This window comes from Zalophus californianus, chromosome 4 (assembly GCF_009762305.2).
Source record: "Zalophus californianus isolate mZalCal1 chromosome 4, mZalCal1.pri.v2, whole genome shotgun sequence".
NCBI classification, from domain to species: domain Eukaryota; kingdom Metazoa; phylum Chordata; class Mammalia; order Carnivora; family Otariidae; genus Zalophus; species Zalophus californianus.
The window spans coordinates 157,047,794-157,066,859 of record NC_045598.1 but is presented as its reverse complement, the minus strand read 5'-3'; the positions used below and the strand labels follow the sequence as shown (position 1 = coordinate 157,066,859).

Here is a 19,066-nt window from a genome sequence, read left to right as displayed (position 1 = left end):
TTATGTAGAGAAACCCATATGCGGGGTCTACAAAGCTATACAGTGAACTGTTCAACAGTGATGATGTTGGGGCAGCAGCATCACTTAATGGTGTGTGGAGGGGTCTCTTTTCCTTTCTATTTTCCAAGTATTAGGTTTTTTTGTTTGTATAGTTTTTATTTATAATGTGGTACTTCTGAAATCCAAAAAAATAATGTTTTACAAACCTGAGGGAGTGCTTGTGGAATTCAAAGATACTTTACTAAATATGGGGGGAGGGAAAAAAAAAGCAAGTTTAGTTTTTCCAAGAAAGTCTAAGAACTGCTTGATTAGGTTAATTCAGGTAAATTCAGGAGGCAACAACAATACTTAATGGCAGAATGGCTATAAGAACTGATGCTAGCCTGGCTCTTGGTCTACCTCTCCAGCAGTAGGACCAGCAGACGTCTCTGGGAAGACTGACCACTGTCATCACCAACACAGAGAGAAACTCAGCTACTCTGGATTTGGAACATTTAAACTTCCTTTTCAAAGGTGTCCTCTCGGGGCGCCTGCGTGGTTCAGTCAGTTAAGCAACCAACTCTTGATTTTGGTTCAAGTCACAATCTCAGGGTTGCTGAGATCGAGCTCCCTATCGGGCTCTGCACTGGGAGTGGAGCCTGCTTAAGATTCTCTCCCTCTGCCCTCTCCTCCTCCCTCTCTTAAATTAAAAAAAAAAAAAAAAAAGGTGCCCTCTCTGGCTGGCTCAGTCAATAGAGCTAGAGCATGTGACTCTTGATCTTGTGAGTTCGAGCCACACACTGGGCCTACAGATTACTTAAAAATAAAAATCTTTTAAAAACTTAAGAATTAGGGTGCCTGGGTGGCTCAGTTAGTAAAGCGTCTGCCTTTGGCTCAGGTCATGATCCCCGGGTCCTGGAATCGAGTCCTGCGTCGGGCTCCCTGCTCAGTGGGGAGTCTGCTTCTCCCTCTTCCTATGCCTGCCACTCTCCCTGCTTGTGCTCCCTCTCTCGCTCCCTCTCTCTCTCAATTAAATAAAATCTTTAAAAAAAAAAACTTAAAAATTAAAAAAATAAATAAGAGGTACTCTCTCAAAACTATTACCCTTAGTTCTTGCTCTCGGTGCCTATCAAATCCAAGGCACGGCAAGCACCAAGTGGACAGAACTCAATAAAAAACCTTTAATGATCTTCAGGTCTCCCAGGCTTACCTCTGTAAAATGCACACTGCAATCAAACAAATCCAAATCCAACCTGAAAGGCTAGTGCAGACCCCTAACAATATTCCTCCATTGTCATAGTTATCTTTTAAATTCACACAGTACTTTGCCATTTTAAAGACCATTTCAAAAGCATTTGATGTTTGACACGCCTCTGTGACAATGAGCAGGGTGTCTATTATGCAGGCTCCTCTATAATGTAAAGACCGGGGTCACAGCAAAGTTGTCCGACTTTATTCAAAATCTTATGGTGAAGGAAGCCAAGATAAAAATTCAGTCTTATTTTATGACTAAATCCTGCTGTGCTACCTTATTAAGAAAAAATAAATAGAAACCATTTGCTTTTCCTTCCTACCCCAGGAAAGGTATTGCTTAGAACATTATAAAAAAGGAACCATGAGTCCTTGGCATAATGGACTTTCAGTCATTTAACATGTACTAAGCCTCTATAAATGTGCCCAGCTCTTGCTACATATTAGGAATAAAACTAAGACATCGTGGTTCGCTGACCTCAAAGCATGGGTCTAATCGAGGAAACAGACAGAAACAAGTAATACAGTACAAAATTGCAAATGTTATAAGAGAAGATATATGTGACATATTGGGACAAAAAGGAAACTGATAACTTTATCTCAGGGGACATTAAAGAGTTCACAAAAGCAGTGATGCCAAGTGCAAGTCTGAAAGACAGGCGAAGGAGAGAACATGCCAGTAGAGCCCCACACGCAAATGCACACAGGTGTGGAACAGCATGGCACATTTGGGGCTCTGCCAGATACAAGCATAGCTGGAACAGAGTACAAGGGGTGGGTGTGTGTGCACGCACCTGTGCCAGTCATAGATCAGTACACCACAAAAATGAAAATGGCATCAATGCAGGAGACTGATGAGAGGAAAAAAAGAGTGGAGATAAAGGAGACCAGCTAATGGCAATTCCAACAGTCCAGGCAAGAGACGGGAATCTAAACTGAAGCAGCGGCTATAGCTACTGGGGCGGGGGGGGGTGTTCAAGTCAGCTGAACCATGTGAAGTTGTTGGTATCTGGCCATTTTTGACCTACAAAATAGCAATTTCGTAGGAGTCAACCAAATGCTACTGAAGGTAGAAATAACACAACTGTTAGATTGGGTGGGGGGAGGGCAGGCAGTGAGGGAGACGTAAGAGTCCAAAATGACTACCGTGGTCTGGTTTGGTAACTAGGCACACGTTGCTGCCACACACTACAAGGGAGATGGACGACTTAGGCTGAGGTTGGGGGGGGATAATGTCCTACTGGTAGTTACCTGCGGCGTAGACATGTGCAGTGCCCAGGAGGAACCCAGGTGTGGAAGTCTGAAACTATGGGGACAGCCAGGCCACAGATGGAGATTTTGGAGTCCCAAAGCTGCAGGCAGAAGTGAGAGCCCTGGGTGTGGCTGAAAAGGCGCTGACAGAAGAACAGGCTGTCCCACTAAGATAGAAGAGCCCAAGTCTAGACTCGCCAATACTCAGGGCTAACAGATTCTCTCCAGCTCTCAGGCGTAGAAGCCAGCAGGCTGCCTAACAGACTAATTCGGAGACAGTTTGCAGGAGGTCATGGGGCCAGAGATGAGGGTGCAGGCAAGACAACAGCTAAAGTGCTGACTCAAGAGTCCAGGCTCAGCAGAAGAGGAAGCATGACTGGAGGAGATCAACAGTGTCAGAGCAAAGGGGTGGGGACTAGAGATGTGGACAAGGTCAAAGAGCAGGTTCTGGGACAGTGGAAAAGATGGAAAGAAGGCTCCGGTTCAAGAACTGGATTACAGATTTAAGAGCCCAGAAGTAAAGCCTTTTTAGAGGTCAAGAGTGAGGCAAGGCAAGAGCCTACAAAACTCAAGTGGAGGGGCACATGGGTGGCTCAGTCGGTGAAGCATCTGCCTTCAGCTCAGGTCACGATCCCAGGGTCCTGGGATTGAGTCCCACACATCAGGCTCCTTGCTCAGTGGGGAGCCTACTTCTCCCTCTGCCTGCCGCTCCCCCTGCTTGTGCGCTTGCTCTCTCTCTCTCTCTCTCTGACAAATAAATAACATCGTTCTAAAAATAATAAATAAACAACAACCAAAAAAACTCAAGTGGAGGTGACGGTTTGTGAGCTGCAGGGATCGGGGAAATGAGAAGCCAGAAGCTGGAGGGATTTCAAACCAAGCCAAAACCAGCAGTGACCTTAAGTGACATAGGAGACCAAAGCAGAGAAACAAAATGAAAGCCAGAAGGAGAGGAAAGAGTTAAGTGCCATCTTTTCATGATGAAACATGGACTTGGACTGTGCCTGAAAGGGAGCTTAGTTTAGCTTAAGCCGGGCTGCACAAGTTCTACCAGGTTCAAACAAATGACCCAAACGCACACTCCTTTAGTTCTACCGTTACGTAGAAATAGTAGCACGACCTTCACGCAGGTATATAACCGGGCCTGAAGGAGACGGCATTTTCAGTCACCTGTGTGAGTAGCCCTGCTTCTAGAGCTCACTAGCTCTGTCTGCTGCTTCGGATTTCTTAGCTCGGTCCTAAAACTCAGACCTGCCATCTTCTCTGTTCCCTAATTAATCTGCCTATGTCACTGCCAAGGCATCTCTCCTGCTTTTCTTCCCAAAAATTATCTTTGCCACCCCTGCTCCAAAACACAGGGGAAACTTTTCTCTGCACGATGGCTAGCACAGTTTTTCCCAGGCTTTCGAAGCTGGGTTCTTCTAGCTCCCCAGCCAAAACCCTCTGGGAAGCACCAATGCGCTTCTGGTACTGTTTCCAATAATAGAAAAAAGGCAAAAGTCAACTAGTGATCGGACCTGGTCAGACTACCTTCACAAAGAAAAGTAGACAAAAAGGAAAGTGGTAATCCTAAGTGTAAGTGAAAAACACCGGTCTCTGAACAGTTTTTCCAACAAGCAGCAGCCAGCAGCCCAGCCTCCACTTCTCTGGCCATAACTGTGCATGGCATTGACACACAGCCCTGCACTTATCCACACAACAATGGTGGGAGTTCAAACTGTCCAATGATTTTAAGACTTAAGTAGAATATTTTACAAATAGTTGGATTCTAAGCATTTTTTAAGTGAAATTATTTCCTTCAGATTTGAAGACCGTATTTTTTTTTTTTAAAGATTTTATTTATTTGACACAGAGAGAGAGACGGTGAGAGAGCACAAGCTGGGGAACAGCAGGCAGGCAGAGGGAGAGGGAGAAGCAGGCTCTCCACCGAGCAAGGAGCCCGATGCGGGACTCGATCCCAGGACCCTAGGATCATGACCTGAGCCAAAGGCAGCCGCCCAACCGACCGAGCCACCCAGGCGCCCTTGAAGACCGTATTTTTCAATCCATTCTTCTACCTCACAATTCTACTTTCATCTTCACTGCTCCCAAGAGTAAGGACTCGAGTGCCAAAAAGCAACAAGTCAAAGTATTGCTACTTACAAATGACTTAAAAATGAAGCACTTAGAACAATCACGAGCACACAGCAGCTACTCAAAAATGTTGTTATGATGAGCTAAAAATCCAGCATCAAGTCACAGAGATCTTTCCTGAACAGGGGACAAAATTCCAAACTAACCCAGCACAGCCTGTCTGCCCCACATGATGAGCAGTCCTGTCACAGTGCTGGCTGAGCTGCTGCTGTTCTTGTGGACTAAATTTAAACAGCGAAGCTTTCACGTCAGTGGTTCCAAAGGCCTTCAGAACAGAGACACAGGCAGAACAGAGGTTTGCACCGACTGGTGGTCAGGGAGCACTTATTCGTCATCCAGAAGATAGGCGTTGTCTACACTGAACTCTTACCACTTGGCATTTTTTCCTTCAAGCTACTAGAGTAATGTTCAAGAGATGTAAATCTCTTAAGTAATATTTTTAATGTCCTTCTTTCAGAGTAAACCTGAACACAGGTACACACCCTTCCCCAGGACCTTGGGTCTGGCATATGTACAACCTGTGAGGACATTCTGTATACACTGGGCCCTTGGTCTCCTCCTTCCCCTCCTCTCAGACATAATAACCTCTATGGCTTTAACATCCTACAGAGTATAAAGGTATAAGAAGTTGTTATTCGTCAGGATAAACAGCTTCAGTGGGAAACTAATATGAAGACTAAGGCTGTCCCTTAGTCTTCAGTCTACCATGTGAAGGGCTGGTGCGAATGGAAGGTATTCCCCAAAATGGGAAAAAAAAAATTCATGATGAGCAGAGGTTTGTGGTTTAGTTCTCAAAAAAATCAACATTTGTGAAACTATGATAATCATATTACCTTATATTTTGTATATCTTATCGAGCCTTAAAATAGCCTCATAATGTGTACTGGGAAGGGGCTATGCTCATTTTTCAGACAATGAAAAATGAGGCCCAGAGAAGGTAAAAGACTTATCCCAGGTCACACAGCATGTTGGTAGCAGAACCAGCAACAGAACTCAAATCCCTGGGCCCAGCACTCTTTCCATTATACTAAGCTACCTCCCATATGACACAATGAACTGGAAAAGAAAATACTGCATGGGCCTACCCTTACTAATACCACTTCTTTACTATCTGCTATAACTTCCTCTCACTGCACGTTGCCACCTCTTGAGGCATAACCATACAAAAAGGATCCTTGGGGGGGGTGCATATACACTGTATTTAATATTTTCTCAAAGAATATCTCGTGTGCAATGACAGAATACAGGAAAAAATGACATGGTAGTGTCAACAGTATAAGACCTAACATTAAAAAACCTGACTTTTAGTCCTTTGTCCCTGGACACTAATACAGCCAATGCAACCAAATACATTAGGCAACTATATAATTCTTCTGTATTTTTACTTCTTTCTCCACAAGAATAACTACTCCAACTACTTCACAGAATTGTTGTAAATATCAAATTAGATAATGTATTATCAATCCATAAATTTAAAGACACTTGAGTTTTTTTTTAATGGAAGATATAGATTAGGTAGAATCTATGCTCACTGAAAATTGAGATCAACATGGTACTCTAGCAGCTATTTTGGTATACTTCCTTTGCAAGAGAAATGAAGAATTATAGACATATAGTAGGTATACAATAAATATTGAATGAAGAATTTTCAGAAGGTGGCAAAGCATGACAGAAAAAGTACCACACCAGTGACCTGGGTTCTAATTCTAGTCCTGCCATTAATGAGATGTGTGACTCTGGACAAACCACTTCACCCCTGTGGCCTCAAACTTCTCCATCTATAAACATGAGACAGTCAATCAGACTGTACAAAGTCCCTTCCAGGTCTTTAACTGTGATAACTAGAGTTAACTTATTTATAAGGTGAAAAAGATGGTCCTGAAACCATAAATTTACCACAAAGAAAAGATAAAGCTATTTCCTAATCCAACATCCCAACTATAAAAAGGAATTCTAGGAAAGAAAGAAACAGGTTTACAAAGACTACTACTTACTTGCTAGACCTTGGAACTACCATTTCAGCTAGTGTTTCGTACTGCTTAATCCAGTCGTTGTGGTTTAACCTGCAGAAAAGGTACAGTAAGTAGTGGAAAAGAAAAAAGAAGTCTTACCTCCTGCCATAACCAGAAAGAGAAAAAAATATGGGACAAACAGGAAATTCAACTAAAGTATACCTCAAATCTATATAACAAAAAAAAAAAAAAATTCAAGTTTCCTACTGAGAATGAATTTCAAACACAGTAAGTGTGAAGCAGGAAGTACAGTTCACCACTCTTATATCCAGTAACTATTGCAAAAAAGGCACATCCTAGAACTAAGTTTGGAAAGGAAGTAAAGCAAAGTACAGATTCTAAATGACTTTCAAACTGCAGTTAAATGCATTACCTTATTAAAAATAAATTAATTTAAAGGCCATACTGAAATCTCTATCATGTCTATTCACTGGCCATTACAAAAGGCTGCATCAAACCATATTTATTAAAAGCACAGCGTACCAGGAAGCATTGAGTAAATTAAGTGACAGCAAACCATGCTGCACAGAACGTTGTGCAACAATCTTCTGTAGAGGCCAACGGATTTGGGCGTGTGCAGAAAGACAGTTATGTTTGCAATTTAATGAACTGCAGTATTTGTAGGCCACATCGTGAATAATTCAACATGTAAGGTACCCTAGGTCCTATGTTTCAATTACTATGTACGGAAAACTATAAAAATTTCTGATCTTAAAAACAAATTTTCAATAAAGATTGCGGCCAATCTTTTATCTGGGCAAAGGTTATTTTCCTACATAGTATAAAGACACAGATACAAAGAAGTTTATTATAAATAATCAGTGCTCTAGTATTCTGCAGTAAGGGGAGAAAAGCAGAAGCCAGATAATATTGTAGCCACGGTAAATTCAATGCGGGTGCTTTCCTACCATTTTCCAATATTCCTAGTTCCCTAACCAGATAGAAATGGAGAGCACAGCAAAGGAAGAATTCGTGCAAGAGTTCTGTGAAGAATCCCCAAATCCCCCACCTCAGTTTGGATCCTCCAAAGATTCCCTGATAGTGAGACTTCAATCCAAGTCAGAAGTGAAACCATTAACAGTGTTTCTCTCTCATATACACCCGTGCATGTGCACAGAGTTCTAATCCTTCCTATGAGTGTCCAAAGGTTTCATTTTACCAAGATAAAGTATGATCAAACGTGACCTAACACAGAAGAGCTGGTCTCAAGAAGATTTCAAAGGGTTCTCTAATCCAGGAAAACTATGCCCAGAGCCTATGCCTGTTTTTGTAAATAAAGTTTTACTGAAACACAGCCACATCCATTCTGTATGTACTATGTACAGCTGCTTTTAGCTACAACCACAAAGTTGACATGGCAGAGTTGAGTAGTTGTAAGAGAACCTTGGCCTTGCAAAATGTAAAATATTGATTGTATGGCCCTTGAAAGAAAAAATTTGCTAACCCCTGACCTAATCCATCCTTTGCTTCTTAAAGGGTTTAATGCATCCTAACCAAAGATTTTTCAGAAAAACAAATACAAAGAGCTCCTACTTTGAAAAATCTAAAATCTGTATTTTTAAAAAAATCTAAAAATTTAGCATTATTTAATTTTTAAATAAGCCCACTCTACTAAGCTGCTAAATTTGATTTGGAATTGCAATTTATAACTGATGTCTCCATTACCAGATTATGAACTCAATTCTACTATGTGTGCCATATGAATACATGTTGGTTCACAGAATGAAGGACAACGTAACAGTCCCTTTACAACTGGGTTCTATGGAACACTTCAAATTACAATATCAGATACTAACATTTTTCTTATATTTTAACAAGTAAAAAACTTTTGTAATTACAAGACATACTTGGGAACTACGACCAGTAATGTGACGAGATACTCTGAATCAAGAACAAAGTCATCCTTCTTCACAATTTCTGCTAAACTTCTAGTTAGCAAACTTCCTCTGAGGAGTAAGAAAAAAATAATCAGGCTGATAATGCCTCCATAACACAAGTAAAGAAATAGCAGGCTAATTATATTCACATATATGTACTATATATACATCTTGAGAAATGGGTTAATTTTATTAGTTAACGTTTTTACTTTGCAAGAAGTCAAAATTTAGCTATTTCCCACCCTCACTATTAAAGAAATGTCAACATTTATCAAAGTTTGCCTCTAGTATCTTCCTTTGTGTTTGCTTTAATTATTGTAACTCAGCTCTTCTCTTGATTACATACATAATACCTTGACTGGGCAAGTGTTATTCATTATATGTCAATTAAAGTCTATTTCATCATAATTACAAAATTATATCATCTAAGGACAACCTTTGATTTTCTTCCCTCTCCCTGGGTATCATCTGATACTAAGCAATTTTGGTTAGTTAACCTAATAATCAACTCTTTCAAATCAGTCTTCATTTCACCTCCCAGTACATTTCATAATGAAAATGACTTGCCCTGTTTGTACCACTGATGGTATCCAACCAATTTTCCCTCTGGAATATGAATGCATAACTTGGATAGTTAAATGCTAAAAGCTACACTTGCAGTAGTCATAGTACAATGAGATCAAGAAAACAAACGTGCTCTTTTAAAAACCTCACGTAAAAAAGCTAAACTTGGAAAACAGAAAAGTGGATAAATTACATTGTAAAAGGATTCTTCGATAGAATTCTTTTAAGCAGCAAGTAATTGCTATGCAATTAAACTATGATTTGATTTAAAACAATTTTAGGCAATTTTTCAGTAAAAACTTAAATGCATAAAGGGATAAACTAAACAAGTACAATAAATCAGTCTCGCATCTGTTTTGACTAGGCTGAATTAATAAAATTTTCTCCATGAAGTAAACAAACACCGTTTTGATTACAAAAACAGCATAAATTGGAATTCACTAAACCCCAGCAATAGCTCGTTCAATGTATGCTAGAGTGCTCCCCCAATTCTTAATATTCACATATACTTGATACGCTTACGCATTCTTCCGTTCCAAATTCTGAAGATTTCCCTTCAAGTTATTATATGCGGATGCTCTAGATTTCAGGTCATTGTCAATTTGAGTCACTCCCTTTAAAAATGAAAAAGAAAAATAGGCAAAATTTTCCTAAATCTGCCTCTACTAACACAAAGTAGCTGAACATTTACTTTAAAAAACACCATCACTGGTTGCTGATGTAAGAACCATTATTTTAAAAGCACAACTTTAAAAAAGGTCATTTTAAAAAATAACCTACTTCATTTTTAATAACCCTGGTAATTTCCATATGAATCTTTTCTACCAAAGATAATGTTTTAGTCCACATATATTTTAATTACTGTTATGATACTATTTCTTAAACCACATAAATGCAATCTAGGCTACTGGGTACAGAGATTATTGATTAAAAGGCTTTAACTTCAGAAGGCTGAAGGATTAATTTCTGAAAGTAATAAACTACACAGTTTTGTTGTTCACAACACCGCTATTCTTACACAAAATATTTTTGCAATTAAACAATTGTGGATGAATATTATTTATAAATGTTACAAAAGCTGATTTTTCACAAAAAAAAAACTACTAACAATTTAGGAAGAAAGTACAAATCAGATTTAACATTTGAAGAACTAGTTCCAACTCAGCTCTACCATTGTTACCATTCCTCTATGAGCCTGTTTCCTCATCTATACTAGTATCAGAAGATGATGATTAGATCCTTCAACAGGATCAAAAGAAAATAAGGCTCAGTCACAGTAAGAGCATTTTATATAAACTACTCATTTTCATTAAATTATAATGATGACTTCAGTTTTAAAACCCTTAATAAGCTACTCATTTATATTTAACTATAGAGCACATTGTTCAAATAAAGTCATTGGGAGCCAGGAAAAAGTCTGTCCAAATAATTTAAACCATTATTTTCATCCTAGCCAGATCATAACAATGTTGACAATTAAAAGGGCCTCGTCTATTTGCCCTGTTTATAGCTTCAGGTAAGACTTTTACATTTTCTCTCAAGTTCAAGGACTACAATATAAAAGGTGAGTTCGTGGATGAGCTTCACAGGATCTGTGTACGACCTGAAACTGTACATAAAATCATGTGTATGTGAATACAGGCATTTTTGGGGGTAGAGGATTGATACTGAATGTCAGAAGGGGTCAGAGAGCCCATAAAGTTTAATGTCTGAATCAGTACTATACATAACCATGCTAAAGTAATCATTTTCATCTACCTGAATGACTACTAAATCTTTAATGTTCCTGTTCTACATAATCTGTTACCCTTAAATTTGTATAAATCATAAATACAGAATTTTAAAGTTTACTTTCTTAAACACTGTTGATAAAATATCTAAGTTAACCATTTAAGTAAGTAAACACCACAACTTGGATAATGCACACAGCAAAGTGTTATATTTAACATCTTTTTTCGTAAAGTTGTACTAAGGGTACCTCCTGTTTGTATCAGTCACATATCATTTAGTTGCTTTGTCAAAACCTAAAGAGTATTTCCCAGCTAAATACTTATAAAATAAAACCACTATAAATCAATGTGTCCTACCTGTGTCATTTTTTATCTTACCTTGGCGATTATTTCAGAAATATTTTTCAGGGACTGCTTGATTGGATACTTAGCCATGTCCCACTGAAACCTTGTTATATAAGTAACCAAGTCAACTGAAATAAGGAAATAAATTAATTACTGAGAAGCAACAGAGTATTTATGGTTTCCTACACAGTAATAACTTTTAATGCTGAAATTTGCATTCAGAGAATCAGTAAAGATGTCATCACTGCTGGAGAGTCCTGATTTTAAAAATGTGGGAACTATATTAAATAACATGGATTAATCAATATTTTTTACTTGTATTCTGACTGGCTCTCTTCTCCTTACTCAAAATTTTATATTTTTATATATACACATATATGTGTGTGTATGTGTATGTGTGTATATATAGCTATATATTAAAATGCTCCTTCTAATTTGATGACTTAAAAAATGAAATATGCGCATAGCCATGATATGCCTCAAATGTCGGAGAAAGACACAAAGATTAAGAAACTTCAAACTGTCTCCTCAATAAGCAGACTCTGGCAAAAGTATGTTCTTTCTTTGCCAACCTAAACTGAAAATAAATCTATTAAAACCAGGTGATAATTGTTTCTAGGAGTCTATACTTCAACAATCTTCAAAACACAGACCATTTCACATTCAAATGAAAAGAATAAAAAATGTAGAGTCAAAGAGACACTCAACTACGAATTCCCTGTTTTCGTAGCTAAATCATTCACCTTATGTAAGTCAGTATCAAATCCCGACGTATTAGCTTACCTCCATTGGCCAACAGATTCTCCTGAACTTTATCTTTACTATCCTCCAATACATCAGCCATGTATTGAGCCACTTTCTTAACCACCCTTGGGAGGCACAAAAAAAAACAACAACAACAACAATCATTTTCAGGAAAAAGACCTCAATTCCATGCGATACAACGAACACACTACATAAGCACATGAATCTGACCATATCCGTTCCCATTACATCTATCTGTATAATACAGAACACGGGTCATAACTTCTACAAATAAGGTTTTAAGGATAAAAGGGACCAAGATTTTGTTATATGCGAAGCTCAACTGAGTAACTGTAGAGTTTTAAAGAGACCACATGCAATATGTTTATTAAGTCCGGAAAGAAAGTAATGGGAAACTAATGAGAAACATACATTATATGACAAAAATGGATCAACGAATCTGACTGCAAGGACCAACAACAAAGGATGGAGGCTGGGAGCTAGCATTCACCACTTATATGCTTTCACTTAGGACAAAAGAGATCTGACAGGCAACAGAATACAAGCAACACTAATGATGAAGAATGAGGTCCTGTATTATTTATTCATTAACTATTTATTAAGCATCTACTACATGCAAGGAACAATGCTAAAGAGAAACCATAGTGCATTAACTACTGAGGCACCTAGATATCACTTTGTCAATCCCTTCATTTTATATAAGTAAAGACGTTAAGGTACAAAGAGAATAACTGACTTAATCACAGAAAGTCACAAAACCAGCTAATGGCAGAGCTGGGACTAGAAACATGGTGTCTGGACTTTGGTGCTCTTTCTCCAGTTCCATGTCTGCCTCTGGGCGCTGGGTGGGATACAAAGGTATACCAGACAAAAAACAAACAAACAACACTAGTTTCACATCAAATGGAGAGATACCAAAAGACACAAATGACTAAATACAAAGTAATCTATGGTTAAGCGCCAGCTGAGAATACCAGGTTAGAGAGAGAGAGGCGCACAAAGGAAAAAGGGATCCCTTCCAGCTACTATAATCAAAAAAGCATAATGACTCATGAGCAGGGCAATGAAGGACAGGAATGGTTTTGAAAGGATGATGAGATGGGAAGAAAGTACATTCTTGCTGCAAGGCATCCTTTGAGTCAAGATCAGGAGGGGCAGAAAAGCAAGGGCATTCAGAGGATGACAAGGGATCCACACTGCCCGGAGTGCTGTGCTGAGAAGGGGAGGTTAGGCCAGGAAGGTAGCCTAGAGCCAGATTGCGGATAGATAGCCTCTGATGTCAGACTTTAGACAGAAGTGTAACATGGTCAAAACAAGGCTTTGGACAATTAATCTGAGGACCATATGCTCAATGGCAGGGAGGATAAACAGGTGGACAAATTAAGAAACTCCTGCAAGGGGCACCTCGGTGCCTCAGTCAGTTGAGCATCGACTCTTGGTTTCGGTTGAGGTCATGATCTCATGGGTCCTGGGGATGAGCCCCGTGTCTCACTCCATGCTCAGTAGGGAGTTGGTCTGAGATTCTCTCCCTCTGCCCCTCCCCTAACTTGCACACATGCGCCCTCTCTCTCTCTCAAATAAATATTTAGGAGAAAAAGAAAAAGAAATTCCTGCAACATGAACCAATAAGGGCCAGAAAAAACCCTATGCTAAATGACTTCAAACCTAATAAAGTAGAACAACTGTAGAAAAAATGATGTAAACTGCTGTCTTCAACACATTTAGCTTGGGGATTTGTACATACACTTGGCTGTGTCTCCAAAATTCACTTATCCCTTCAAAGGAGACAAGCCATTATTCCCGTGTAATTTCACAAGCATCTTATAAACAGAACCATTTGCTACGAACATGCAAAAATGGCCATATGTTTACCGCAGAAATAGTTCAGAGTGTAGAATTGCCTAGTGTCAAATTTATAAACCGAGTGTGTAATTCAGAACTTCCCAATCTCCCTGTGCATCTCTACAAGAGTATCTATGTCAAAGTACACATGGTCGCCTTAAAAACTGCTCTGATGATTAGATTACTTGATAAGTAAAAACTGTAATCTACTCCACATATCACAGTGTTCAACCTTTAAAAACTGGAACATTTAAGTCATTAAGCTCCCATCTGTCAATTCTACCAAGATCTAACAACTACAGGATTTTTAAATTCCTCATTGTTTCAGAAAAACTGACAAAGATAAGATTACATAACAGTGCAGAAAAGAACAGCGGACAAACTGCGCAGGTAACTTTTGATTCCACAACCAAATGAACTACATTTAACCTAAATACTTTCCAGATTCCTTCCCTAAAAAATGTGAGCAAATCTTACACTACATTCAGGATATCCCAATGACAATTTAAGGAAAGACCTATAGTGCCAACGAGATGATTAATAAGGATCCAAATAATTACATTCTCAGGGACCTCCCTTCTTCACGGCTCTTGGTCATGACCTGAAACTGTGATGAGGGGATGGGACTGTAGGGAATACAATCACCTCAGGGATGGCAACTACAAAGAGATTCCTCAAACTTCATCGCAACCAAGAAACAAAGAGATGTTCATACCATCAAATTAGAGCTCTGAGAATATCATCAATACTTATTTTCACATTTGCCCTATAATGAATGCATGGAATTACTCACCGTAAAGTACTCTGTACTTTTTCTTTCATCCTTTTTTTTTAAAGATTTTATTTGACAGATTTTATTTGACAGAGACACAGTGAGAGGGAACACAAGCAGGGGGAGTGGGAGAGGGAGAAGCAGGCCTCCCGCGGAGCAGGGAGCCTGATGGGGGACTTGATGCGGGGCTCGATCGGATCATCATGACCTGATCCAAAGGCAGACACTTAACGACTGAGCCACCCAGGCGCCCCCCCTTTGACTCACTCTTATTGCCAAGTGCCTCATCTTAAAACTTTTAATATCTCTTGCTTAATCTACTGTAAACATGTCTGACTTTTTTGCCTCCGATATTAAAGACCATCAGTACATCTTTGTCTATTTACTTACTACACGCTGCTATGTTGAAAGGTCTCTCTGAAACATCAGCCTCTATTACCCAGAGAGGCTGCATTATGGCTGTTCCATCAATAAAGAAAAGCCTAATAGCATACATGGGAAACCCTTCCAAACAGACTTCAAGAATAAGTTCCCTTAGAGCTTCAAATATACATTTCTAAGATTCTCCAAAATTCTGTATCTTACAAAATTGTACCTATTTACCCAAACCCTAAGTATTTAACGCTCTGTATTCCAAGAATCAAAGTAATCGTAGACTGGTTCTGCCAATTAATCAAAATGCAAAAAGTGATCAAGGATCCCATATCCATCTTCAGCTGAAATACAGAGCAAGTAAATATCAGGAGTGACTAAAACTGTAGTTTAGAAAAACTCTTTTACTGTAACTGAATTTTAAAAAAACAAGAGCATCACTATCTTCAAATAAATGGCATAACATCTTATGTTCGCGGAACAAAGACTTAAAATTGTTAGGATGGCCATACTCCCCAAACTGACCTACAGATTCAACACAATCCCCATCAAAATCCCAGCCGACTTCTTTCCAGAAATTTGACATGATGATCCTAAAATCCATATGAAAATGAAAGGTGTAAGAATAGCCAAGACAACCTTGAAGAAGAAAAACAGAGAGAATTCACACTTTCTGATTTCAAAACTTACTACAAAGCGACAATAAAGACAATGTGGTGTTGGCATAAAGATAGAAATAAGGATTAGAAAGAAATATAGAACTGAGAGTCCAGAAATAAACCCTCACATTTACACTCAGTTGGTTTTCAGCAAGGGTGCTAGGGCAATTCAATGGAGAAAAAATAGTCTTTTCAACAAATGGTGCTAGGACAACTGGATACCCACATGCGAAAAAGTGAATTTGGGACTCCTACCTCACAACATAGACAAAAATTAACTCAAAAAGGATGTAAGACCTGGGGCGCCTGGGTGGCTCAGTCAGTTAAGTGTCCAACTGTTGATTTTGACTCAGATCATGATCTCAGGTTTGTGGGATCAAGCCCTACGTCAGGCTCCACACTTGGCCCAGTCTGCTTGAGATTCTCTCTCTCCCCCTGCTCATACTCACTCTCTAAATAAATAAAATCTTAAAAAAAAAAAAAAGGATGTAGGACCTAATGTAAAAGCTAAAACTATAAAACTCATGGAAGAAAATATAGCTATAAAACTGTGTCACCTTGAATCAGGCAATAGTTTCTTAGACATGATATCAAAAACACAAGCAACAAAAAATAGATACATTGGACATCAAAATTTAAAATTTTATGATTCAGGGCGCCTGGGTGGCTCAGTCGGTTAAGCGACTGCCTTCGGCTCAGGTCATGATCCTGGAGTCCTGGGATCGAGTCCCGCATCGGGCTCCCTGCTCAGCGAGGGGCCTGCTTCTCCCTCTAACACTCCCCCCTCTCATGTACTCTCTCTCTCATTCTCACTCTCTCAAAATAAATAAATAAATCTAAAAAAAAAATTTTATGATTCAGGGGCACCTAGCTGGCTCAGTCAGTGGAGCAGTGACTCTTGATCTCGGGGTTGTGAGTTTGAGCCCCACACTGGGTGTAGAGATTACTTAAAAATAAAATCCTTTAAAAAAAAAAATTGGGGGGGGCACCTTGGGTGGCTCAATGTTAAGCGTCCAACTCTTGATTTCGGCTCAGGTCATGATCTCAGGGTCTGAGATGGATCTCTGTGCTCAGCAGGGAGTCTGCCTGAGGTTCTATCCCTCTCCCTCTCCCTTTGCCTCTCCCCACTGCTTGCATGTATGCACTCTCTCTCTGCCTCTAAAATAAGTAAATAAATCTTAAAAAAAAAAAAAATGTGCCTCAAAGGACATTATTAAGAAAGTGAAGACAGGGTGCCTGGGGTGGCTCAGTAGTTAAGTGTCTGCCTTCGGCTCAGGTCATGATCCCAGGGTCCTGGGATCGAGCCCCACATCGGACTCCCTGCTCAGTGGGAAGCCTGTTTCTCCTTCTCCCACTCCCCCTGATAAGTCTGACTTGTCTCTAGAATTATAAGGAACTTTTACAATTCAATAATAAAAAGACAAGATGATTAAAAAATGGGCAAAGGATCCAATAGACATTTCTCAAAAGAAGAAACACAAATGGCCAGTGTAAATGCATGAAAAAATGCTCAACACATCACTAATCTTTAGGGAAATGCAAACGGAAAATGCAATGAAATACTACTTCATATCCGCTAGAATGGCTATAATAAAAAAGATGAATAGTAACAAGTTTGTCAAGAATGTGGAGAAATTAGAACCTCTATCCACTGGTAGTGGGACTATAAAATGGTGCAGCCTCTTTGGAAAACAGTCTGGCAATTCCTCAAAATGTTAAAAATAGAGCCACCATGACCCAGTAACCCCACTCCTAGGTACATACCCAAGAGAAATGAAAACATAGGAATATACAAACACTTGTACACAAATATTCATACCAGTATTCTTATTAGCCAAAAAATGGAAATAAATAACCTAAGTGTCCACCAACTGATAAATGGATTAATAAAATATAGTGTATCTGTACAATGGAATATTCTTTGGTAGTAAAAAAGAAAATTGAAATATCAATACATGCTACAACATGGATAAACCTTGAAACATGCCAAGGAAAAGAAGCTAGTCACAAGAGACCATATATTGTATGATTCCATTTATATGAAATGTCCAGAATAAGCAAATCTTATACATATATCAGAAAATAGACTAACGGGCAGGGAGTAAGGGGGGACAAGTAACAGAAGGTTTGTGATGGTGGAAGTGGGAGAGTGATGAAAATGTACCGTAACGGATTGTGGCAATGGCTGCACAACTCTGTGACTATACTAAAAATCGCAGTACACTTTAAATAGCTGAATTGCGTGGGATGTAAATTATATTTCAATAAAAGTATTAAAAAGACAGTCACTATTTTCATACTTCAAACAGGTATATTTTATTGTATATAAATTGTACCTTCATAAAGATGATTTACAAAGAAAAAATAAGTCATTATTTTCTAAAACCATTCCAATAAGCAGAGTATACATGTGTTAATAAGCCCAATGTCCAGTTAGCCTGATAACAGTGACTCTCATTTTGCTCTAGTCTATGCATATAAGTACATTACCCTTCTACAAATGCATCCAGTTTAGCCAGTTCATCCGACAAACCAACCAAGACATCCAGTGTGCCAACCTAGGAGGGAAATATACCATTTTACTACCTAGGTTTCATTCCCCCCCCCTTTTTTTTTTACAAGGTGATACAACATCTTGATTTGAAGGGCCCACAAATCTTAAGTTTTCCATATTTTATTTCATAAAGTACAAGTGTGGTTAAAAAATGTCTGTCAGACCTTTCAAAGCTATTTATATGTGGAAGATAATCCTCTAATTCATGGGTACAACCACTATTTAAGATGTGCAGATTCCCTAATGGCAGGCCTCTGCCTCTACCTGTGCTGCTCAGTGACGGGTGGATCATCTGAAGTCATGGTTTACAGCAGCACCTCTTAAATAGGGGTCATGACTATCAGTGTCTCAAAGCAATTCATAACTCCCCAAATACAATTTTAAGTATTTCTTAAATGAATGTGATGTATAAGTGCCTGCTAAGTTAACCAGCAAAATAAAAATATCATGATTTTTTTCATTCTGTAAAATTTCTGACAGCCTGCTTTCCCTTTGAGGCTGCCAGGTTACAGATCTTCAATAACTGTTAAATAAATTAACTACATTAAATAACTAGGCGAGACTTGCCAAGTATGATTAAAGGGATACAAAGGTAAAACATTTACAACATTACTGAACACTATATGAATTTAATTAACAAAAAATTGGGTTCACTGTGAAATTTAATATATATTACTAAGATTTTTCACTTCTGAAGATCATATTTGTGAATGTAACATATCAAATATTTTCATAAGATTTCTCATTACAATTTATAGAAAAGCACAAAAGTTTTAAAAAATGTTATCTCACTTTGGTAGTTTACTTCTAAAATCTCAATTTCCTCATTATTTAAAATCTGAAGATCAGAGAGAACAAGGTAAGTTTTCAATTATGCCAATGACAAGAAATGAGATTTTTTTTTTTCTTGAAGGAACCCAGATATCTCATTTCTTCTCAAAGGTAAGCAGAGACAATTGT

The 19,066-nt window shown here is 38.7% G+C and overlaps 1 protein-coding gene across 1 annotated transcript in view; it reads right to left on the bottom strand.

Moving 5' to 3' along the window:
- Nucleotides 1-19,066, bottom strand: part of ATP6V1C1 (ATPase H+ transporting V1 subunit C1) — a 39,888-nt gene that overhangs the window by 5,794 nt on the left and 15,028 nt on the right. Inside the window, exons 3-8 of the mRNA XM_027622204.1 lie at nucleotides 18,043-18,110; nucleotides 11,926-12,011; nucleotides 11,176-11,270; nucleotides 9,590-9,681; nucleotides 8,474-8,572; nucleotides 6,609-6,677 (exon numbers count right to left, since the gene is read on the bottom strand). Coding sequence (XP_027478005.1) covers nucleotides 6,609-6,677; nucleotides 8,474-8,572; nucleotides 9,590-9,681; nucleotides 11,176-11,270; nucleotides 11,926-12,011; nucleotides 18,043-18,110 — 509 coding nt within the window. The remainder of the gene's footprint in view (nucleotides 1-6,608; nucleotides 6,678-8,473; nucleotides 8,573-9,589; nucleotides 9,682-11,175; nucleotides 11,271-11,925; nucleotides 12,012-18,042; nucleotides 18,111-19,066) is intronic.